The 24,537-nt window shown below is 38.0% G+C and overlaps 2 protein-coding genes across 9 annotated transcripts; one reads left to right on the top strand and one right to left on the bottom strand.

Moving 5' to 3' along the window:
- Positions 1-1,454: 1,454 nt before the first annotated feature.
- Positions 1,455-20,223, bottom strand: USP16 (ubiquitin specific peptidase 16). Of its 7 annotated transcripts, none has more exons than XM_015639510.2 (18): positions 20,169-20,223; positions 18,134-18,229; positions 16,334-16,515; positions 15,595-15,698; positions 13,295-13,398; positions 11,382-11,557; positions 10,284-10,376; positions 9,517-9,647; positions 9,076-9,163; positions 8,460-8,538; positions 7,496-7,587; positions 6,699-6,755; positions 5,667-5,834; positions 4,415-5,084; positions 4,060-4,154; positions 2,784-2,870; positions 2,376-2,529; positions 1,455-1,776 (listed from the first exon to the last, which is right to left on the bottom strand). In XM_015639510.2, exons 2-18 carry the CDS (start codon positions 18,192-18,194, stop codon positions 1,652-1,654), a joined length of 2,466 nt encoding a protein of 821 aa, XP_015494996.1. In that variant the 5' UTR covers positions 18,195-18,229; positions 20,169-20,223; the 3' UTR covers positions 1,455-1,651. The 7 variants fall into 7 exon arrangements, with proteins under 7 accessions (XP_015494996.1, XP_015494985.1, XP_015494990.1 ...); XM_015639499.2 differs by having other exon boundaries at positions 20,097-20,205; XM_015639504.3 differs by lacking the exon at positions 20,169-20,223 and adding an exon at positions 19,766-19,857.
- On the top strand, positions 20,214-23,895 carry RWDD2B (RWD domain containing 2B). Of its 2 annotated transcripts, none has more exons than XM_015639541.3 (5): positions 20,214-20,638; positions 20,948-21,165; positions 21,260-21,327; positions 22,421-22,786; positions 23,494-23,895. In XM_015639541.3, exons 2-5 carry the CDS (start codon positions 20,959-20,961, stop codon positions 23,729-23,731), a joined length of 879 nt encoding a protein of 292 aa, XP_015495027.1. In that variant the 5' UTR covers positions 20,214-20,638; positions 20,948-20,958; the 3' UTR covers positions 23,732-23,895. The 2 variants fall into 2 exon arrangements, with proteins under 2 accessions (XP_015495027.1, XP_015495034.1); XM_015639548.2 differs by having other exon boundaries at positions 20,214-20,826.
- The last annotated feature ends 642 nt before the right edge of the window (positions 23,896-24,537 follow it).

Below are 24,537 nucleotides of genomic sequence, written 5' to 3'. Positions count from 1 at the left end.
CCAAGTGGATAAGGGGACTGAGCACTACAGAGAGGGGCACAGAAAGTTGGGGCTGTTCAGCCTGGAGAAGAGATGGTTGTGTGGAGACCTCACAGCACTTCCTAGTATCTGAAGGTGCTACAGGGAAGCTGGAGAGGAACTCTGCATCAGGGAATATAGTAATAGGACAAGGGGGAATGCCTTCAAACTGAAATATGGGAAATTTAGAGTTGACACACAGAAGAAATGTTCCCCTGTGAGGGTGGTGAGGCCCCAGCACAGGTTGCTCAGAGAAACTGGCTGCTCCATGCCTGGAATTGCTCAAGGCCAGCTTGAATAGGACTTGGAGCAGCCTGGTGTAGTGGGAGGTGTCCCTGCCCATGGCAGGGGTTTGGAACTGGATGATCTTTAAGGTCCTTACCCACACAAATCAATTTGATTCTATGATTCATATTTTTTTACATGCATGCATCTCTCACCTCACCCTTGTAAGTCCCCATGCTCTCAAAAGGGCATCCTGACAGCAGTGAACTGCATCACATTCTAATGACCTTAAAAATAAATGCTGAGTAGCACTAGCCAGCATGATGCAGAGTGCTGGAATCTTTCAACTGAAGGCCCCTGTTAAGATTAATCTTGGGAAGTAAACAGCTTATGTGTCTCCAAGTAGCTTGAAAGGATAACTGTACTTGAAATCCAAGCCACTTCAATAATTAATCCTTTTACTACTCTTGCCAGTGCTACTCTATCTCACAACCAGAAGGGAGTGGAAGGCTAAATCAAGTCTGGAACTATCTTATGCCTAAATAAGGCTGCCATACAACAGCTCTACTAATGATGGCTTTATAGTCAGTTGGTGGTGAGGCTGAAAAATAAACTCAGCAAGTTTTCAGAAGGATTGGCATACTGCTATAGTCAGCTGCATGAGGGCCACTGCTGCTGGCTCTAAGGGCTGCAAGAACAAGATGCCCATTTTCTTAGTAAAGCTGTTGTGAAAAAATGCACTGAATGTAAGCAGCTGCTGCTCTAGCTTGGCAGAGCCAAGATTTCATTCACATGAAAGCCAACATGAAGCTTGTGGAGAACTTCAAAGTCACGTCAGTGCAGGACTACTACTGGTCTTAAGCTTGCTATGCAGAAAGGCTACACAGGACAGCCTGTAGTGAGAGCGAGCTGAGCACTCAGCCTTGCCAAAGCACCAGCAAGAGAATGGCTGGAGCATTTGCCAACTTGAGAGCTCCTCTATCGGACATAAACTGATAGTGAAAAGAGAGCTGAGGCTGCAATTGTTTTGGCTCTTAAGACATGTAGGAAGAAACAGCTTCTTATGCTTGGAACCCAGGTCTAAAAACCGCATGGGAACACATGAAAGCTAGTGAACTACAGTTCAAAAGTAGAGCTGGTTGCTTTAAAGTGAAAAAGCTGCTGATCAAGATTTATATCAATATCCAAATTACTCAACAAAAACACAAAGCTGTAATTTTGGAAAAAACTTTTATTGAAAAGTAGTGGAAACACTGGAAAAAGTATAAGTTAACCACTTGTCAGTGTGTCTAAAATGCAGAAAGTGAATTCCTGCTGTATAGCTCCAACATGTTAACAACATGATTTGCAAGTCTTCTCTCAGACCTCCAAAGAAGGTGGCTGCAACACACAAGGCTCTTCTGATGAGTTACAGCAGCCTCTCATAGAACAGAAGATAGGCTTGGGAGCTCAGCACTTTGGACACAGAGACAGGTTGTACATGGGTATCGCTGATGTGGAACCACTGACCTTTCACTGGCTCAGTTTCTGAAGCTGTGAAAGGAAAAATGTAGGAGTAAAAGTTACAACAAAGAATTGAAGCAATCAGTTCTATTACTGTCCTTTAAGAATCATAGAATCATTGAGTTGGAAAAGACCTCCAAGATCCAACCTCTGACTGATCACTGCCTTGTCAACTGGACCAGAGCACTGCGACATCTGGCTGTTCCCTGAACACCTCCAGGGATGGGGATGTCACCACATCCTTGGGCAGCCTGTTCCAATGCTTAACCACCATTTTGTCTTCATTGCTTCCTAATGTCCAACCTGAACCTCCCCTGGCACAGTCTGAGGCCATTTCCTCTTCCTGTCACTGGTTGCCTGGGAGCAGAGCTGGATCCCCACCTCACTACACCCTCCTTTCAGGCAGTTCTGGAAAGTAAGATCTCCCCTGAGCCTCCTTTTCTCCAGGCTAAGCCCTCCCAACTCCCTCTGCTGCTCCTTACAGGATTTCACCAGCTTCATTGCCCATCTCAGAGAACTTTTTGGCCATGGCAGGAGGTTGGAATTACATGATCTTTAAGGCCCCTTCCAACCCAAACCATTTTGTGATTCTGTAAAAAATTATTTGTAAAATATTTCTAATGATTTACCTTGAGATTGTCCTCGAAGGACAAGATCAGAGAGGTGGTTGTTCATAGCTCTCATTTTAACATAGGCAGTGTAGTGCCCAGACCTCATTGTTCCGCTGTGTTCAACAACTCCATAGAGAGAGTACAAGACCTTTGTATTCCCTTCAGCCACATTCTAGAAAACCACAAGTTTAGCTATGTCAGCCAAGTGCTGCGTTTTGAAGAATGTAAACTTTGCTTTTTTTGCTGATTAAATGGAAACTGATCACAAGAGATTCATGCCAGGACTACAGTTGCAAGCAGTAAAGTACAAGTTAACACACAAAGTAGCAGGCTTGACAAGCATTCTACAAAGATTTTGCTATGCAGCTTTGTTGTGAAAGCACATTAGAACATGGCATAGGAGAATCTGATTGTTTTCCCACTTACTTTACATTTAGCTGTACAGAAAGGAGCCAAGTCTATCACTTCTGGGAACTTGATATGCCTGTTAACCTTCTGCAGATTAAATCCAGCCTTAAACAATCAAAGTAGAGGGAAAACCCCATCATGTTAAAATGCAGCATATTAAAACCATTCTTAGTTACTAAATGTTCCAGGTTAAAGTTTCAACAATACAAATTAGTTTTATATTATACAAAACTGGGAAAAAGCGAATTTTTTTATTTCTGATTTCCAGTATTCCAGCATTATTTCTTTGCCCCCACATGCTGCACTGGAGCACAAGTTAAGATGGCTCTTCAGCTCACTCATACATTAATGTAATGGTAGCAGAAGTGGAAAAAGAATCAGCTTTAATGTACTTCAGTAACTATGAGGACAACTCTTGCTTCTCAGATACTGTAACATGCCTGAGGATCTGATCTTAGAGCATCTGAACTGATGCAAACTGTGCTCCCACTTAAATAATCATCCAGCATCAAACTGGAAAAACAAAGGAGATGATGATAAATGTTATTTTCTTCATATTACAGTCTCTTGGAACAGGCTACACATTTCAATTTTCTATATGAAATTCGTTTTCATCTAATCAAAGTTGCTTCCCTTATTTTTCAAGTATATTGACCAAAACACCAAACAGGTTTAAATTTACAAGAGGTAATATTGTCTCCCTTTCCTTTCCTCTTTCTCTCTTGAAAAGCTAAAGCCCCAAGTTAAAAATTTTTCTACAGCTTGGGAATAAAGAGGTAAGTGACTTTACTTCAGTGACTGTAAATAAAACTTAAGTTGCTTTGTTTTCCTTTTATCCTTCCTTGTCCCCCACAAGGCTCAGAATCCTCTTTTCCACTTCTGCCAACTTGTTACTTATTTGTTACTAGTAAGGGATCCTATTTACCTCTACCTGCTGAAATATAGGAGCCCATGACCAGCAGTAATAGCAGGAAACCATCAATGCTAAAATTCTGCTTAATACAGTAAACAGTAAGAATAATGAGGGAATATGTTATGAATATGCTCACAAAACAGTGTTTTCCATTTAATCAAGGAATATTCTTTCAGGAAAACACACTTCAATGCCTCAAAGACCACAAAACACAATGCTGCACACTAATGCCTTCCGAACTTTGGGAAAAAAACCAAACTAGTTGTATACAAAATAAAAGTAACACTAGCATGTTTTCAAGTTAAGCTAGGACTACATGCACATGTACATGTATTTACATATCAACCTGAGGCTATATACATGTATCAGCCTGATACTTACCTGCTGAAACCTTTTTAAGTGAAGGGTTAAAATTGGAGGAGCTAGAGAGATGAGCATCTGCTTTTTGGCATTAGTATAAACATACTTCTTTTCACCTGCAGAAAAGAAAAATCACCAAAGATTAAAACAAGTTTTGTATCAAAACAAACGTTACAGCAGGAATTTATTTTCACTAAGCTGTTACAATGTCATCTACTACAACAACTGAGAAGCTGAGCATTCCCCTTTAATATTATGAATGAAAGTAGACAAAGTTATACAAATACTACTTTAGGGATAATCCCCCCACCCTTTACCCACTCAAGAAGCAGACAGGGATATATTTAAAGTTTTCTTTTAAAAAAGTTTGTCATACTTTTTATGTTGTTCTTTGGTCCACAATGCCTTTGTGTACACACATCACACAGTAGTTTATTGGTTTCGGTAAGTGTTTCATTACGGGTAAATTGATACAAACAGTGATGGATTGAATCTTCCTCAGGGTTCAACTCTTCCCTGTTTGCCAGAGTACAGAATGCTGTTTCGGGGTCATCTGTAGATACTTCACATGTTTTGTTAGGAACAGGCTGTAGGCCATCCAAGGTACTTGCATCAGATTCACTGGCACTCAGGTGGAGTTTTGAAAAGTCCGTAGCAAGCTCTTCTTCATCTGCATTTTCATCATCCTCCTCTTTCAAAGACAGGTTGTCAAGGCCATTGACAAACTTCATAGTAGAATCTAAGCCTTCCATAGAGAGATCTGTGAAAGACTCATTTTCCTCACACTCTTGTTCTGGCTTTCCTGTATTTTCATGCCTGCTCTGAATCTCTGTACTATTTCCCTGTATACTCAAGTCTTTCTGAGTTAAGCAGTGATCTTTGCAATCATGTGATGATTCCTCTTCTTGCTTCTTTTCAAGAGTTTCAGAGCTTATTTCAGTCTCTGATTCTTGGTTGTACTCTACATCTACCTCTGGCTGTTCAGTTGTGCAGAGATCTGTCAACTGAAACACCTTTCCTTGAAGTTTTTGCTGCCGGCGTTGGCTCTGCACATTTGAATACATAATAAACAAGAGTGTAAAAAACAAAGTAAGTACAAATTATATTTAGCAATTCTTACCAGTTCTTTATGAGAATGTTTGTTGCATGCCATAGATGCACAAGGCAGGAGGGGGAAGAACAATCTATGATTTAATGATCAGAAGATGATCAGCTCCACTAACACTGAATTTATCCTCACTCAGACATAATTCCTGCTGCTCCTTGTTACACAGTATCATCAAAATACAGCTAATGATGCCCTTGCTATTTTCCTGATCTTTCTTGTGTCTGTATTCTAAAGTTTTGTGAATATTCTTGCAATCAGTGACAGGAAAACAGTCTGATACAAAGTATGACTACTTCAGACAGGCAACAAATTCTGCTGGATATTATTATATTATTCCTGCACAGCAACATTCAACAGAACATCTTAACAGCAAACACATGGGTATAATTGGTCTTTTCAGTTGTGCATTTGAAATAGGAGAAATTCTAAGTTCTCTCCTCCTTCATGTAAACTTAGGAAACAAAAGGAATTTCTTTCATTAGAAATAGCAAGCAGAATTGAAATACCTATCCAAACCAACCTTGGCTCGTTTTCTGGCCTGTTTCTTCTCTTTTTTCTCTAGGTGCTTACTTGTACGAGGGAGCTCATCTTTCTGCTTAAGGTAATGGTCATTGATTTTATTCTCTTCATCTTCAGACTCCTTTTCTTTTTTTTTCTTAATATTTTCTCTCTTTGTAATTTTCACTTTCTACAAGACCCAAAAAGCCACAGAACAACCACAGAAACAGAGATGTTATTTGAGTTTTCAGCTCAAATGTAGTATTTTAATGATGTAACATACAACTCGCACCCTGATATTAATGGAAGGAGTGTCTCACTCAAGAGTCCACATGAAACAAGGACTAGCATGAATGAAACAGTATGAAAAAGTAAGGCTTTTGAGGGCCAAATTCTGAACCTGTAAAGGGGCAACATCACCTTTGCCTCTAACAGATCTCATTAAATGCATTGAAGAGTAATGTTTTACACAAGTAGAGACATTTTCAGTTGAACTGCCTGCCACAGAACTTGTTTGCTTCTGCTAAAGTGAAAAGCTTGTTTGTGGCAAAAGTCATGACCCCTTTGGCTCTGGGGGTTCCATTCCAATATTTATGAGTAAGCAGTGCTACACAAAAAATCTGAAATATTACATATACATGTTATCAATACAAAACACAAAGCAAATCAAATACTTTGAGTGACTGGAGATTGATCAAATAAGTATTCACATACTATCCTATCAGCATTTCTTAACTTTATTCCATAACCTGAATATTAGGAGAAGTATTCTGGTACTTGGTGCAGAAAAATGGATGAAAAAAGTGGAAACAAACCCCCAAAGAACTCAAACAACCTGTATGATTTCCCAGAGACAATTTATGAGCCACAACTTACAAGAATGGTTCTCATGAAAAATCTTTTTCTCTACCTTTCTGTGCAATTTTGACTTGAAAAAGATACTTTTGCAAAAAAGTAGAAGTTTAAATGCTCTTCCTAATGACTGAATAATAAGTGTTTTCACATAAACAAAAAATATGTATAAGCTGAAAAGCACCTACGTACTGTTTCTTACCTGAACATCTAGTACAGGAAGCGACAAATCAAGGAAAGACTCATGGACCAAGGACACCTTTAAATGAATAATCAAGAGCCAAATTTAATTTTGTTTGGAAGCAGATGGCTTGCTGTCAATAGGTGCATTTGCATGTTTGCATTCAAGGCCTGCTTTCACTTGTGCACACAACTGTAAAACACAGCTCATTTATGTCCACAAATAGCTTTCAATGACCAAAAATCCAGCAGTCACATTAACACAGAAATCAACAGGAAATATTTTGATGAATTTCAGTTATCTAGTGAGACTGCAGCTTAGGGCCTAAGAGCCTCACATTTGTAATCTATCATGATATTCAACTAGCCCATTTGTTAATGCACTCAATTACTTCATTCTCAGGATGTATTATCCCAGTAATGCCTTCTTAGCTGTCCTCCTGGCAATCCCATGGTTTTTTCATTCTGGGAGAGGGGAAAATGTAATCTCCTGAGTAAAAAAAAGGTAGGGCCCCATAACAACTAATTTACTCTATGATCTGGAAGGTGTTCACTGGGAATCTAGGAGGGAGTTCTGGCAGGGGCAGCTTGCTGTTGCTGACCTCTTTTTCTGGAAGGCTTTTGAAAGGAACTGGAAGATTATCTTTAAAAACACAAGGCAAGAAAAAATTCCAGACAAATCACACTCCTTTTTGAAAAGCATGCAGCTAGTCAAGTCTTATTTCTACATACAGTCACTCTGGGCTTCTCCTGCAGATTACAGGACATAACTGTAGGTCATACATACTCTAGGTCATTCAGAGCAGGCACTTTACTTACAGTTCTGCATTCCTCACACATAATTGTGCTGGTTAATTCTCCCCCAAAGATTCGATCTACAAAACTTTGTATTCCCTTTTTCTTTTCGTATTCTGAGAATTCAAAAAGTAAATAGTAAAGTTAAAAATATTATATACAATACACTGGCAACCAATTTCATTACAACATACCAAATGAAAATGGAGAATATAACATGCAAAGTATATGATGGAGCATGTTGACCTGTTCTGGTTTCCTCAGGATAGCAAGTACAGCAAGATTCTTAAATTAAGAATCTTTTGTGTATCAAAAGAATGGGGGTGAAAACACATTTGCAGACCACAGCTGGGTTAAACCATACCTCTACCACTTTCTCTGCTCAAATGCATTTCCCTCTTTTCTCAGAAATACTGCATTTCACTAAGAATTCCTGTTTTCTCTCAAGACTGAAACAACTATCTGAACTTAAAAAACAAGCACCAACTTTTGTCTGACAAACACAACCATTTTCTTCAAGTTGTAATTTCAGAGTAACACAGTTTGAATTTAAATTGGTAGCTCATCTCCTAAGTCATGTTGAAAAGTTTAAAATCCTTCTGTTCACTGTTTGGTTCTTTTTTTATATTACTGTTAAGTAACAATGGACTATTAGCAGCTGCATAAATTATATTCACATACTAGTATTTTTATTTCTTACATGTTTGAATGATTAATCATGGCCCAAACATATTTTAATGTATGATGTCTACAGAATCAACTCTCTCTTATCCTATCAAGAAGAAAATGCCACCAAGACATTTCAACAAAACATTTAAATATAGATTAAAAATACTGACCCTGTTATTCTAGCTAACACACGCATACTCAGGAGATGGCATAAAGTTTAACAAGTAAACATGTATCTTTTAGTTGATACTATTAATGTTACTTTATATACTTTAAAAAAAAGAGATTTTACAAATTACTGATGCTGTGATAATTTTACCTTTAATTTTCTTTTTAAGTTCTTCTTCATTTTGTTTGTTAGAGTCACTCAGCGCCTTTAGTATTCCAACACTTATTTGCTGAAATTTTCAAAACAAATATACTCTGTAAAATTTCCTAAACTAATTCAGTTAACTACTTCATTTTATGATGTGTTTCAGATAGAAGAAAAAGTATAATCTTCACCAATTAAGAGAATCAATACAAACAACACAAGTACCTGTAGAACCACACAACAGTTCCTGAAGATATTAAAAGAAAAAAATAAATCAACTGAGAAGTTGCAACCATCATGTTCCAATGAGTATGTAAGAAAATCAGTCTAAGGATGAAATACTTGCCCAAATTAAAACTGGCAAGAAACCCCTACAGAATTTCTACCAGTCTGTTTCAGAAATGAAGACATTCTTTAGAGAGACTACACATGTTCCAAACCCACATTTTTTTGTGAGTTATCTTTGCTAATATGCTTCAAGTGAGTACTATGGATAGCACAACCATGCTACAGAGGCTGACATATCTCAGAAAGTATGTTCTTTCTCCCCTAAGCAGAGGAAAGAGTCTGGGTCTGGGACATGAAGAAGAAAGGTATGCACAACTATGACTCTAGCACTCACTTGGATTTCCTCTGCTCTCATTCCATCAAGTAAGTAACGAAGCAATTCATGACTGTCTTGCTGCTGATAACCTTTGAATCGTATTGCTCTGTTAAATGAAATTGTAAAGTATAACTGAACTCAGAGATAAAGCAAAAAACAATTCATTCCAAACATGCATAGACAAAGTCTCCAGAATGTATTGATATAAAAGCAACAAGCGTCTATACATCTTATTTTCTAAAAATATGATGCTAGCTACTCAGTATGGTATGTTACTGAGTATCTTTCATTTTACTGCTATTTATTTATATTTTGCTCTTCTTTCAAAAACTGTTAAGTATTGTACAAATTTTATATGGTGTGTTTTGAGTTAGACACAAAAAAAGAGGAAAAACCAACAGTCTGAGACAACAAACATTTTCATACTCTTTATAACATGCACTTTGTACAGATACTCACTTTTTGCAAACCTGAGCAAAAAGTTCCTTAGGAGTCACTACGCCTTTTTTTGTCTCTTGCATTTCTGTCACAAACTGATGCATGGCTAGTGTTAAAGGACCTGGCTGGTCCAGTTTTATTAGCTGAGGTTCCTGTTTGAAAGAAAAGCATAAGAGTTGTTTTGCCTTAATTCAGTGCCAGATTCTTTTGAAGTAAGTTTTTCCTTTTCAGTTCCTGAAAATATTATTGTCAAATAGAATACATAAAATTCCAAAATGGCAATGAATTAACCTGACAAAAACATGTGGTTTATCATGAAATAGCAAAACTCATTTATTGTTTAGTTCAAAGTCTCGATTTCTTGCCTTTACTAGGAAAAAACCACAATTTCTTAAAAAAGGTTGTGTATTTTCTTTGTCATCCAAACCTAACTGTAGTGACAGGCGTGTTATTTAAGTTAATTCTACAGACAGCCTCTAATTTCCTATTCTGCATTTAGACAAGTGGCAGTATAGCAAGAGTTACACATTTTCACCCTTGAAATATCATCGTAATGCAAGCACTCCTACAACAGAGTATTGAATCACTGCTCTTACAGTCTGAACAAAATACCTCTGCTGACTTCAGAAGCGCTTTATGGAAATCAGTGGTGAAGCTCCTGATGATTTTACATCTTAATCTTGTTAGTATTTACATGGAACAGCTTTAAAATTGACAGATAAGTATTGCTTGTTTCCTTAATAGACTGGAAGGTGAGGACAAACACTACAGAGGTCAAAGCATATTACCATGCATAGCTCAGGTGACTCAATTTTAACTGTTGTGCCAGGCACTTTAGCTTCTTTAAGCAGCTCCCTCAGGACTGGAGTTTGTGATAAATTCTGTGGAACATACAAGACAGAAAGAGATTGGAAAACAGGGACAACAGGAAGGGCAGCTGAACTCTGCTAGTCATGGAATTTGTAGCAACCAGTTTAGTAGCAATTTATTTTCCCAAACACAGAACTAAAGTGGTTAACTACCACTTCAGAATTTCCATCTGTGTTTAAGACTTAAAGGTACATTCCAGATAGCTAATGGGACTTCCAGTGTCCTCTATAAACCTTACTTCATAGTGCAGAAACCCTAAATGTATTTTTCTTCTACAGACTGATCTTTTGACAAGTGTATTTACCAGTGTCTGTTTCTAAAAAATCAAAGGATAATATACTGTGTATGTATTTACTTGGGTTTAAAAAGTGTTTAAAAATAAATCAAATCCAGTTCACTAAAATCTGCAAGTACAGTGGGAATTTTGTTTGAGTAAAGCTTCAGTATCAAGAGCCAAAGAGCACAAGATCACATCAGTTTCAATACACATGGAAGAACAAGTTTATTCTACACTTCTTAGCTGAACAAGTCACGCAAGATGGCAATGCCTGCAACATGCTCATCTTGTTTTGTTCATCCAGTATTTTCTTTTGATTTCCTGTTCCTGAGAGGGACATTTTTATTACAATAAACACCCATGGTCTTTGAGTACTAATCTCTTATAGTCTAAGAGGTCACAAGGGTGATGTGTCAGACTATTTCATATTTTTAAAAAATAACTAGAAGTTGGCACGCTTAATTTATATCAGTAAAAAAATGCTGTCCCTCAAGGACAAGGCAGTTTCTTGTATTTCCCCTCAGAGCAAGTCTGAACCTGCAGCTCCATTTCTTTGTATTTCTCTGGGCCAACACACTATTTTTAGATAGATGCCATCATTCCTGGCAGATAAAAAAAACACATTCTAATTGTGTCACTGTAAAATGCTGGGGGCAGGGTTGTTGTGGGATGTTTTTCATTTTGTTTGTGGCTTTCTTCCTATTCAAAGTTTTTCTAAAAACAACAGCAAGTCCTGTACCTGCATCACTGCATTAAAGAAACATGTATTCCCCAAATTACTAAGTCCTTTCACAGTGACTTCTCCATTAGCAGTTGAATGGGAATTTTCTTCTTTAAGTGAAACTTCTTTTTCTTGCTCATTTTTGCTGTCTTTTTCTACTTTTTTATTTTCAACTTCTTTGTTCTCTTGTTTTTCTATTGAAATAATAAAAACATAGCACATATTAAGATAGTCATAGGGTATAGGCTAGAAAAGATTATTACAGCCAGCAGCAATTCATGATGTTTAGAGCTTATACACATGATAATTAATTCTTCAGTTTTTTAATATAAAACTACTGGTTTGGGTTCTTAAATTGTCTAGGTAGTAGAAGTTAAAAAATAAACACAACAAAAGAACAAAAACAACAAATCAAGAACCCCCGAAATCCCATTTCAAATTAGCAAGCAAATTAAACATGTCTTGGCCCACAAGCCATTCATGCAAACATCCTCTTAAATTCTTCAAGTGTTATCTTAAACTTTATTCCTGTGAAAATCACCTATGTGAGGGCTTTCCACAAAATTAAACAGGCTCCCACTGTCAAAGCATTCTCATATTCGTTTCATGCACCTAAACAGATGATACTGAAAGGTTTAATCTTCAAGATGAGTTAAAAATATTTTCCCCCAAATTATTTTGGTGTATTGCTGAAAATTTCAACAGCCTGTTTAATAATGTTCTAAGGGAGTTACAGGCAGTTTTCAAAATAACATCCACACTGGTTCTTCCAGTTTGGCAGTCAGCTATTGATTAGGTTTCTAGTAAATACAGCTGAGAGCTAATACTATCTTTAAAATCAAGTAACACAAGTTCAGAGAAAGCAAGGAAAACAGACAATACAATCTTAGGACAAGAAACAGATAGATGGACAACAACACACGGAACACATGAAACAGGCAACAACTGCACCCAGGTATTCATTGATTTTCCAGTTAAAACCCAAGAAGAAAATCTTGGCAACTGATATGAAGTTCAACTCTGTGTCTCAGAAAGACTGACCACTTAAAAAACTCTGCTCCCTGTGGGAAAACCTCAGCTGCTTTCTCAAAAAATTGAATTCAGAGACAGCCACGTGGCATTGCAGGGTGTTTGTATTCCATTTCCCACAAGGCCTGTGATTGCACTCAAGTGTTGGAATTCCTGACAGTCATTTGTTATAGCATTTATTTTCTTATGCAAATTCTTCCAATTTTTCTAGTGGAAATGCCTTGTACAAAACCAGTTTTGCCATTATGGAAACTAGGAGGTTTTTGCTGTGTTTGTTTTCTTTTAAACAATCATACTTTACAGATATACTGCAGGCTGAACACAATATTTTAAAGTTCTAAAAGCACTGCAGCTGCCTATCATAAATGTACAGACCCAGTGACAAAAGCTCTGTATACTACTCCTTCCATTAGGAAATGTGCTCTAACAGCAGGAAACTTAGTCATTCTGATACATTCACAAATACCCACAAAAAAACTTTAAATCAAATCAAATTATCCTTAAGAAAGGCCAATTTTTCTTTAGATCTTAAGACAGACTGAGCAACACTGATGAATAAACACAGCACCCTAAGTACTGAAACTCAAATGCCTATTCACAGAAAAACTGAATGTCACACTTTAAAAAGAGCCACAGTAAAACTTCCTTTCCTCCTAGTCTTGGATGTCTTGTCTGTAAAAGTTTAGGGAATGCTGAGCAAAATCCTGATCTAATTAGGCTTATCGGCTAGGATGTTACTTATGATATCAGAATTGTGACAAAGATAAAAAAAGGGGAGAAATTAGTTTTTCCCTTTACTATAAGATGCTAAATCTAATTTAGTATAAATTCTGAATTTATAGTACTGTCTCCAACACTTAGGAGACCTTCTGATTGACTGTATCTATACTATAATTACTTACCTGCATGTGATGAGTCAATACCAACTTGTTTTCTAACAAAATCCACAGTCTGGCCCAAAAGGGTTGAAGTTTTATATGGAACTTCATTATCACATTGGTAGCACCTGTCTCCGCCGCCCCCAAAAGAAAACAATTAATCCTATTTTTTTTTTCTAGTATTTAAAAATCCTAAACTATTTACTTGTTTGACACAATTTATTACACAAAGTTACAGAATTACAAGGTTTAGTGTAAGGTGACTGGTGGTTGCAATTTACAAGTATAAATTAAACTTTAAAAATATGTGCTTAGAAACTCTGCTGCAACAAAAAGAAGCTTGGAAAATTTTGCCAAAAATCAAGAAACTAAGATATCAGGTCCTAAAGGAAATGACTTATGAATATTATGGCATGGGAAATATTTTGAATATTCTAGTCAAGCAAATACTTAATTGTATTTAAGTTGGATAAGAATTAATTCAAGGGTCCACTCTTAAATCTTGTATTTGCTCTTCTACTGCTGACACAAACCCTGTTTGTCTGTTTATGAACAAAGAAGTATATGGTTATGCCAGTAATCTGCTTTAGAGAAAATTGTTGGAGAAGCTGTGGTCATAAAGGCTTGGAAAGAGTAGAACCCTGACAGAACACAAACAGCTGAAGGAGTTTCAAACACACCAATTTTGTAATTCCACTTAATCAACTCTATGAAGAAGTTGCAAAAGGTACTGATCCTTCTGCATTTTGGAAAACACCAATTACAGTTCTTAGGCAGACTTCAGGATTACCATAAGTCACTCAATTTTCTTACATTAAAAGCAGAAGAAGTCTGCAGCAAAGCATTTCCCCAAATCTCTAGCATTAGCTAAAGTCATCACATTTCCTCATATCTCATTAAAAAAATTGGCTCAACTTATTGATTTTTTATCTATTGTGTATCTGGTTAATCATAAAAATGGACATTCTCACTCCTGGAATAACAAAGGATAGTTACTTCCATGGTGTGTTTTAACACCATAACCTTCTACCTGTCAAAAAAATTACAGACAACCTTGAAAGAATCGAGGGATTGGAAAAGATTTTGTTAGTGATGGCCATTTGAGCAGCACTGAAAATCAATACAACAGCACTGGTAAACCCAAAAGAGCAGAACTTAATGAATTTCTAGAATTCTCTTTCTTCTCCAAAACATGTCTTTAAACTCTTAACAGTAATTATTTAGATCCAATTTGAACCACATGTGCATGGACACTACAGAGAAATTTGGTCACATATCCATATCATTAATAAAAGCAAAAGCAGTTTTGATCAGACTTTTTGTATTAGGCCCACTGTGAAATACAATTCTTGACTGTGAGTTTGATTTATAACTAATTTATAGCCAATATACTGATCTTTGAATAATTTCTTGCTCAAGTTAATACAACCAAGAAACTCTAGAAGGAAGCCAAAATATCTTACTTCGAGAACTTCCTCTCATTTGCAAGTATTTCTATTAAAAAGCAGGGAAAATAGAGCACTTCAAACCCACAATTTTAACAGTAATTTAAATTCACAAAGAGAAGTTCAGTAGTTCATTAGTAATAATGTTACTAATAAAGTCCATTTCCATTCTAGAGTTCATTAAAAGTAGCGATCATTACAGGTAAGTGCTAAGTGTGATCAAGTAAATAGATAATGTTATGTAAAATTAATATAATGACAGATACTAAGTTGCAAAACCACATCACTAAGCAAAACTCTTTATGTCAAGTACAGTATTTCTATATAGCACAGTTTAGAAAATTAGGGTTCCCCTTATATATACAAGTGTGTAATGGCTTTTGAGAGAAGCAAAAACTACCAGGGACATGGATTTTGTATTGCTTGATCCAGTAGCACCTTGTAATTCTAGTGGCACTTCCTGTCTATATGTGGTATTAAAAAAAAATGTATTTACTGAGGAGATAAAAGTAAGGTTGTCACCAAGTGCATATCAGAAAGAGCCTTCTCCCAGGGTTGAAACTTAAGATTTAGAGCTACAGATCAACATTTGTTTTCATGTGTCAGTATTCTGACCAAGTAAAAGCAGTAAAATATGAAGTCAACCATTTTTACTAGTTGGTCAAGTTCAACCTTAATTATGAAAATTTTCTAATCATAAATTTTACAAGAAAATAACACTTACTGCACAAGTCTCAGCAAAGACTGCTGGAAATTACATGTCTGGAAACACTTGAATATATATCTAGAGATAAATCTCAGAATTCACAAAGAAAGGACAAATTATATTCTAGCCTCTGTTGCCCTCCAGCTCTGTCTTGTGCTGCCTGACAAACTCACCACACACTCCAGTTGTCCAAACTGAGAACCAGACAGTGGGGATCTGATCTTGGTGTTTCATAATGCTTTAAAGCATGCTGGTCTGGAGAATTTCTGTCACAGCCCTACAATATTGATAACCACAAGTGTCACAAAATCCATTTGACTGTCAATGAAACATACATAAAGTCAGAATGAAAACAAAGTGTTACAACAAAAACTGTTCAATTATGTTCAACTAATTGGGATCAATAGATGGCTATCTACTTCAAAATACTTATTTCTGCAGATGGATAATTTACTGGGTGAAAAATAAAGCTGCTATGAGACTGAACATTTAATGAATGAATTTCAGTCTGAATCCCTGAAAGAATAAAACAGAACCAAAACCACTTCAGCATGCAGAGTTGTAAGTTTCATGAACTAAAGTGAGCATTAAAATCTTTTAAAAATTGACAGATTAGGAGCATTTTCATTTTCTCAGCAAAAAAAAAATAATCAAACTTTCTAGGAAAGCCAATCCTCAAGATGGTGTTTTAGCCTTAAGCCTGCTAAATGACTTTGGACCATCTTCCAAGTACTTCATTTGACATTTAGAGCAGATATTTTTAAATCACACTCTAAAGCATATAAAGTCATCTAGGTAGCACCATCTTTACAATAAAAAAAAGAATATAAGAGTTTAATTAGAAACTCTCTTGTTCCACTGTATTACAAGACACTGAAAGATATTAAGACAAATTAACAACAAAAGAGATACCCTATGGCCACATTTTAGGCATAACCATATCGAGGTGCCTTCATCAGTCTCCTTGTCCTCAGCCTTCTCTTGTGTCTTACTGTCTGCCTTGCAGTCCTGACAAACATGCCACTCCACATTGTGCAGTGCCCTTCTCACTTGCCCTTGGTCCAGTCCTTTACGAAAATGCTTGCACACAGGTTCTACAAATTAAAAAGCACAAGAAGGATGTAGATTGCATAACAAATACAAACACTGAAGACACAGGCAGAAACCCAGAAGCTGAAGCAGTCTTTCTAGAGCCAAAGAAACACTGACAATTTATCATAGTATCAGGATGAAACTTTTTGTTACCACCATGCACAATCTGGGTATACTGTTGCTGTATCATAAACTTTACTTTGAGGTGTTTTTATTGCTCAGATAGTGTAACAGCTCTGAATCCATCTTTGTTGAGGCAAGATTACAGCTTTAAGATTGCAAACTTCTATTAGCATAAGGTGAAACTGGTGCAAATTCTTGTACCTACAGTTCTGTTCCTGTCCAAGATTACAGGATTTTATCAAAGTGCAAATGCTGGCCAACAAGAAACAAACATAGATATTCAGCATTCTCTTAGCCTTTCTGAAAAACATAAGCTTCATCTACAACCTCAAAGTCATCATTTAAAAAACAAACAAAAAACCTGGCAACTACTGTTACAGTGGAATTATTCATGTTACAGTAGAACATTCATGATCAGTCATAGTTCCATATGTGGGTTTACAGGTCTCTGTCATCGTAAGATAACCTATTTACAGGCAAAAAATTAAGATGACAGCAGCAGTTAGAACATAACTGATCTCTTTGCAGGAGAAAAAGAGAAACAGTTACAGTAGACATTGACACCAGGAAACAAAAAAGGTCCCAACACCCCCAAGAACCAAACCAGACAAAAGCAGCTAAAAAAGGCATTCTTTAGAGACAGAAGCTAGCACGAGAAGATCAGGACAATCAGGAAACCAAAGCAGAGTGGACTTAAACATCCCACCAAGCTTCCTCAAACTCCGAGTGCTCTCTCCCAGCTAAATTAACCTGGTTCAACTCACTCCCCCAGCTGGGATCAACAAAAAAGATGAGAAAGACACAATCTGTGACTTGGCAAATAAGGTGGTAGAAGAGAATGCTACACAACACAAGTAAAAACAAAAGCTACCATAACCAGGATAAACAAGACCAAAAAAAAAAATAAAAATATCTGCACAGGTGGGATCCAGTGGAGCCAAAGAATAAAACTTAGTATCTCTGATTAGGAGCAAAAGAACAGAAAGAAGAGGTTAAGAGGTTTTAACCAAAATACACTATGGGAGCTGAAGTGTCTAGAGTTAGGACCAAATTAGCTGCAAGAATAAAGACAAATTTCTACACAAAAGTATTTCTACACAAAAGCCACAAGTTTTCCTGCTAAAGCAAGAATTTTCTGCAACAAATTTTCACTAGGAAAGTGCAACCTGAGCTTGGAGGCTGACTCCACAAACCCTTTATATTCTGAGTAATTTTACACAATCTGTATCAGTAAAGAACTGTGTGTTTGAGTTTCCTTAAAAAACAGAAACTAATCTCAGTTTTCAAGACAGGATTATTATTTTCTAGCATACTTAGAAAAGTCATGACAACAGTATTTCTTGCTTAGACTTGAGTTTCAATTAAAAATCCAGATTTTGTAAGTGAGACTTCAAAGCAAGTGACTAGTATGAAGGCCTTCTAATGTTAATCAGCTTTCAAGCTTTCTTTGAGGTTAAAAGAAACATTAGGTCCACAGACTTCTCCAAGGAAACATACCCAGCATATCTGGAGACTCATCAGACTGTGCAGTTTTGCCTTTGATGCGTTTCTTTCCCATATTTTTTGTATGTAATTGTTCCTAAAAGGAAGGACCTAACAAAGAAAAACAGTAAGATTAGAAAGTAGTTTTAGTTTTCCTTGTTCATTGCTACACAAGTTATTTCTATGGCCAAGCTGTCCCTTGAGGTGAATTAACTTGTTTTAATTTGACATTTTCCAAACAAAAAAAATTAACTATATTTTAACATTAAAATGTAATTGTAACTGTTGAATAGAAAAGATCACAGAGTTAAAAAACTCAAATTATTTAAAATGTTAAATCAAAATCATTGCAGAAAATAATAAGACTGGAAAGTTCAGTATCAAAAATCCTATAAACCTTAAGGACTTAAACACCACAGTGATTTTATGAAAAGGAATTGGTTTTGTCCCAGTTAAATCCTGAAGCATTTGCAACCTTTTCATTTTGTTTACTGCAAATTCCCTGTGTGTTTGATGAAGTCTGACACAAGCAAAAGGCTATTAACATATTTGAAAATATACAGACAATGGGAATTCAAATTTTTCAGTTTCTTTACTGGAGAAGATTTATCATCAGCTTCCCCACATATCAAATAATTCAGATGGGGTCTGTTATCTACTATACCTATGGACCCTTCTCAACAAGGCTGATTTACCACTACAGAGTCCTAAGCCAAGAGCTTGGCTTCAGATAGGTAACTACTGCACATGTGGTAGGACATTTTTAGTTTCTCGTCTGTAGCCCTTGTAACTTACCTTACTAAAGATCATTCAAAAATCTCAGGTATACTTAAAACTCAGCATATGTTGTACAATGAAAACAAGGAAGCTAAAAGGGTTCCAAATCAATTCTCTGCAATCTTTGTGGGCTAGCATAACCTTGCTGTCCACCCTTCACGTAAACACAACCAGCACTAAATCTGTATCAATCCACCTTTCCAAATCCATTTCTTTGCTTGTACTTGGCAGCACACCAGCCCCAGAGCACAACTGTCTGCTCGGAGCTGTCACAGCCAAAAAATTAGGCCAGATCAGGAGAATCAGAGAGAAAAATTAAGCTGGGGAGAGCTGAGGCACGATACTCACAGAGGACGTTTTGTATGAAAAGCCATTTACAAACACGAGCATGTTTGCTTAAGTATACTCTTAGGGCAGGTGACCCAATTTTTGATGGCTGCTTGGCAGCCACTTCATCAACAGCAGAATTATGAACTTCTGCAACTTAGCATTCAACTTGTTCAGAAAAGAAGTAACATTTCATTCAACAAACTTCCTCTACAGCACATTTTTTCTGCAAAAAGCTATAACACTTGAGTGTTATAACACTTAAAAGTAAACACTTAAGTAAAAACACTTTAAGTAAAAACAACTTTTAATTAATAAAAATCCTTTCTAAATTGCCCTTGCTCCTGCCGGGAAGGCAGGACAGCGTCAACACGTGAGGCTATTAATTTAACCCACGCTGTGCCTCGACAGACTTGTCCGACAGGCTCTGCACCAGCTTTTCCACGGCACAGCCCTCAGGAGGAAATGCACAGCCTAAACGACTGAAGCATTTTCTATTTTTTAAAATAAGACAGAGCGATCTGTAAGCGACCAAACGCGCACCTGCGTTTGACAGACATAATGGAAAAAAGCCCTCCGAGGCTCGCTTGTGGAACCTCCGTGTGGGGCGGGCAGCAGGCCGGACCCTGTCGCCAGCCAGCACTTCCCGTCCCGCGGCAGCAGGTGAGCCCCGAGCCCGCCCCCGTGACCCGGCACCGCCTGCTTCCGATTGGCTTGCGCCATGACTGACAAATATCGCAGCCAATCGGAAAAGCCGCGCGTCCCGGCCGGAGCGAAGGCTATAGCGCGCCGGCGGAGCGAGTCCCGAACTGGGAGGAGAGTGGCCGCGGCAGCAGAAGCGCGGCGGCGGCCCCCGAGGACTCCTGTCCCTCACCTGCCGCTGCGGCTGTGCGAGCAACTTGGTGTCGCATGACTTCACCACACGGAGCAGGCGGCAACCTCTCACCTCAATCACCGGTGGCGGGGCGGCGGTCACCGGCTGCCATGCGCGCTTCCGGCGCGCTGCATTGTGGGGCGCGGGTCACGTGTGCGCATGCGCGGGCGGCACGCCGGGTGCCTCCCCTCAGTAGTCTGAGGGCCGCGGGGGAGCGGTGTGGGTGTGTTCGAGGGGCAGGGGAGGCTCCCCGGCGCTTAGAACACCTGAGCAACAGCGCTAACTGGAAAACATTGGTTTGGTGACACAGCAGCGCGTCTGTCCCACCTCAGGGCAGTGGAAACCGCGCGGGCTGTCAGTGTGTCTGCGTGACCCGGAGTGCCCGGCAGAGACGAGCCGCTTATGATGGGCTTTTTAATAACTATTAATATGCGTTAAGTCTGCAGCTTCCTCGTGAGGGGAAGCGGAGGGACAGGCACTCTCTGGCGACGAGTGACAGGACCCGAGGGCAGGACATGAAGCTGTGCCAAGGGAGGTTTAAGGTTGGATATTAAAAAAAAAAGTTTCTTTCCCCCAGAGGGTGGTTGGGATCTGGAACAGCCTCCCGGGAAAGTGGTCACTGCACCGGGCTTCCAGAGCTCAAGAAGCGTTTGGACAAAGCTTTCCAGACACAGGGTGTGGCTCTTGTGATTTTCCTGTAAAGGGCCAGAAGTCAGACTCGATGATCCTAGTGAGTTCGTCTAACTCAGCATATTCTGTGATTCTGTAACATGATTTGCATAGGAGTAGTTAATGAACTTTGTCCCATATTGAAGCTGTGTCTTTCTTCCCTGATTTTTAATTTCCTCAAGGAACAACAGAAATGGCCAACCAAGAAGAAGCAGAAATACAAATTTCAGAGTTAGATTTACTGTCTAGCATGTTTCCTTATGAGGAAGAGTTTGCTGTGACTGACCAAGTGGCTCTAGCTGAACTGAAACACTATGTTGAAAATGAATCTGCAGAGGTGCCATCTTCAAAACTTCAATTTATACTGAACGTAAAGGCAGAGGTGCCTAATGCCTCTATGGTATTGTAAACAGCTTTTTTTTTAAAAAAATATTTTATTACTTTGTGGAATTTTATGGTTTACATGAAGTAAATATTTGCTCATTTGTTTTTAGGTGGAATTCTCTATGGCCTGTGCTTTACCATTTAAATATCCGACTGTTCTCCCAGAAATTACTGTGAGGTATGACTGCTAATAAAAACATTTATAAGTTAAAGTGTGTTGCATAAATATGGTTATGATCAGAGAAAACAGGTTTTTTTTTTATGGTTTACTGCCAAATTAAGCAAGGTTGACAACAATGCTGAAGAAAAAACAAACGAGCTTATGATTTCTCTGGTGTGCTCAGCAAATAAGTGAGGGACAGGGAAAAAGCATGAAGGAGCCATCACCTGTACAGAAGGGTTACACGTAGATACTGTTCATAGCTCTGATGCTCAAGAAGAAAGACGTGTATATTTTGATAAAGCTGAAGACAAACTGAAGGGGTGAGGAGATAGTTAAAGGTCTTATTTTTCCCTTGTCACAATACTGTTTCTTCCATCCTTCTGATTTTGTTATTTCTGTTTAAAGAAGTAGACTTGTGTATTACAGGAAATTAGTTTAGCTACCATATTCACTTTTGAAGTACCTTTTTCTTGACTTTGTTTTACAGATTGGTAGTGCTGTGTGTGAATTCAAGAGTTAGCACACCATTTAAATACTAATGAAGATGTTTTCATAGCTAATATGAGTTAAATATGAATAGCAGGCGTATTATCTAACTATGCCTGATTTTCTTGGCAGCTTGAAGCAAAACTTTTGAAAAGTTATGAAGCTGGGGAAGGGGCTGGAACACAAGTCCTATGAAAAGCAACTGAGGGAGCTGGGGTTGTTTAACCTGGAGAAAAGGAGACTCAGGGAAGACCTTATCACTCTCTACAGCTACCTGAAAGGAGGCTGTTGCCAGGTGGAGATTGGCCTTTTCTCCCATGGAACACACAACAGGATGAGAGGAAATGGCCTCAGGGAAGTTCAGGTTGGGCATTAGAAAGAATTTCTTCATGGAAGGGGTGGTCAGGCATTGGAAGGTGCTGGAGTCACTTCCCTGGAGGTGCTCAGTGCATGGGTGGATGTGGCACTCGGTGCACTGGTTTGGTGACAAGATCAAAGATTGGTCTTCATATTGGATGTCTTTTCCAAACCTAAGGATTCTGTTATTCTGTGTTTTTAAAAACATGCTAAATTGTAAACACGTCTATATTTATATGCATTTACATTTTTTCTTTTTCATTAGGTCATCATTATTAAGCCGCTCTCAGCAGATTCTCCTTAACTCTGATCTAAAAACGTATTTGATGCAAAACTTCAGTGGCGAGCCCTGCATGTTGAGTGCGAGGGAATGGGTTAAAGACCACGCAGCTGCTTACATTGACAAAGATCTTTCATCCTCCTCAGTGACAGCCTCAGAAGCCACACAGTCAGAAGTCACCATGTTCACTCGATTGTGGATCTACAGTCATCACATTTACAACAAACAAAAAAGAAAGAATATTATTGACTGGGCCAAAGAGCTCTCTCTCTCAGGGTTTTGCATGCCAGGGAAACCAGGTGTTGTTTGTGTAGAGGGTTTACAAAGTAGTTGTGAAGAGTTCTGGTCAAGGTTAGTCCTTCTTTGTATTTTAATGCCATTAGTAGTTAGAATATTGCATTTTATCATGTACATGTGGCTAGAAGGTGGGAAACCCAACCACCTGCTAGGATGTGAAGATCTGCAAAGTATTTGTGTTTATAATAATGCATGTACAGCTCTGAATATCCACTGTACTGTTGGTTGCAACAGTCAAAGCAATCAGTACTGCATGGTGCATATTTATTTCTGTTTTATTTTTCTCTGTGTTTCATTTTATAGAGATGGACCGCAGTACCCCAGTTGTGTTAGATAATGTTGCTGTTCTATCACTTCACATTTGTGTTTATTCTGCTTCCATCATTTACCCTTCTGGGTGCTGCAGACTAAATAAGCATTGCAATTTGATTGTATCAGCTAAGACTGTCTGAGAATTCTTAGCACAGGGAAGGCAGAAGTGAGCCCTGAAATGGCAACCACATCCTCATTGATTATTTTGTGAGAGATAGCATTAAAGTTTGATTAAAATTCTGAGGAGAGATAAAAATAAAACAAGTTTCTGCTTATGGGAGTGTTTGCATGTGAGCAGTATGTCTATTACCGGCTCATGTACCATTATCTCTGTCAATATATATATACAAATAGAATTTATTGACTTTTGGAATAGTAGTTATACCATAGTATTTCCTAAAACGGTCTTTATTTTGTATTTAGATTAATATTTCCCCAATTGCTTTCAGGGTAAGAAGATTAACATGGAAAAGAATTCTTATTCGGCACAGAGAAGATGTTTCTTTGGAAGGTGGAGGACATGCTGAGATCCAGAAGCAACGGAAGTTCCCCACTTTGGAAGAAAAATGTTTTGATGCTCACGGTGCCAGGGGAAATCATATGGACTTGGGGCAGCTGTATCATTTTTTAGAAGAAAAAGGATGTGCTGACATATTTCAAATGTACTTTGGGGTTGAAGGGCATTGAAGGGGTTGAAGATCAGTACAGGCCCCAGCACCTACATTTCTAATTTAATCCTTGTAACAGATTCCTTAGCTTTTCTGCAAGAGTTGATCACAGAGGGAATTAATAATTCATGATTTATGTGATGAATCCAGTTTTCAATGAAAACAAATACCCAGAATAATGAAAATGACTATATGAATGCTTTATACACTTTCAGGTGTTAAGGAGATGTAGGGTACATACCTACTTAAAATGAAAGAAAATGTGCTTGATAACGTACTGGACAGTTACAGAACTATAGATGGATGAACAGATGGAATATGGTGAATGAATATACAAATAAGAAGAGACACAAATACATGTGTGGGTATCTCAGGAACAAAAACATGACGTTTACATTAATTGTTACTATCTACATTCACTTTATGGAAACTTTTTTTAATAGTCTTCTACTTTCTACCTGGAAGTATAGTAAGCCAAGAGATCAATATTTTATTTAAAAAAGAACAAAGGGAGGGAGCAAGTTTACAAGAGTCTTACTCATGCTATCACGATGAGCTAGGTTGCTTACTCTAAGGCATAAGAATTTTCTGTAGGTAAAAGTGTTTGTGCAGATAAGGTAGATACCATGGTGGCCCCACTACATCTCTTGGTTTTGTTTGTGTAAAAGCAGCAGTATACCAAGAATTGGGCTCTCTTACGGTGTGCTTCAAAACTCTGAAACTCCTCAGCCTTCTGAGTTCGCAAATTTTCACTCCTGTAATATGAAGTGCATGTTGCATGTATTTTTGAGTGGGATTTCAACAAAGCTGTATCAATGAATGCTA

Source organism: Parus major, chromosome 1 (genome assembly GCF_001522545.3).
Source record: "Parus major isolate Abel chromosome 1, Parus_major1.1, whole genome shotgun sequence".
NCBI classification, from domain to species: Eukaryota; Metazoa; Chordata; class Aves; order Passeriformes; family Paridae; genus Parus; species Parus major.
The sequence above is the reverse complement of the archived record's forward strand: the minus strand, read 5'-3'. Positions and strand labels throughout refer to the sequence as shown.

Excerpts from the sequence above, each read along its gene's own strand:
- USP16 (XM_015639510.2), bottom strand. The coding sequence starts at position 18,194 with ATGGGAAAGAAACGCATCAAAGGCAAAACTGCACAGTCTGATGAGTCT. Across the intron at positions 4,155-4,414 it reads ACCAAAGAACAACATAAAAA|GTGAAAAGAAGTATGTTTAT; the intron begins GTATGACAAACT and ends TCTTTTCTGCAG. Across the intron at positions 2,871-4,059 it reads ACTTAAAAAGGTTTCAGCAG|GCTGGATTTAATCTGCAGAA; the intron begins GTAAGTATCAGG and ends TGATTGTTTAAG.
- RWDD2B (XM_015639541.3), top strand. The coding sequence starts at position 20,959 with ATGGCCAACCAAGAAGAAGCAGAAATACAAATTTCAGAGTTAGATTTA. Across the intron at positions 21,166-21,259 it reads AGGTGCCTAATGCCTCTATG|GTGGAATTCTCTATGGCCTG; the intron begins GTATTGTAAACA and ends ATTTGTTTTTAG. Across the intron at positions 22,787-23,493 it reads TGTGAAGAGTTCTGGTCAAG|GGTAAGAAGATTAACATGGA; the intron begins GTTAGTCCTTCT and ends AATTGCTTTCAG.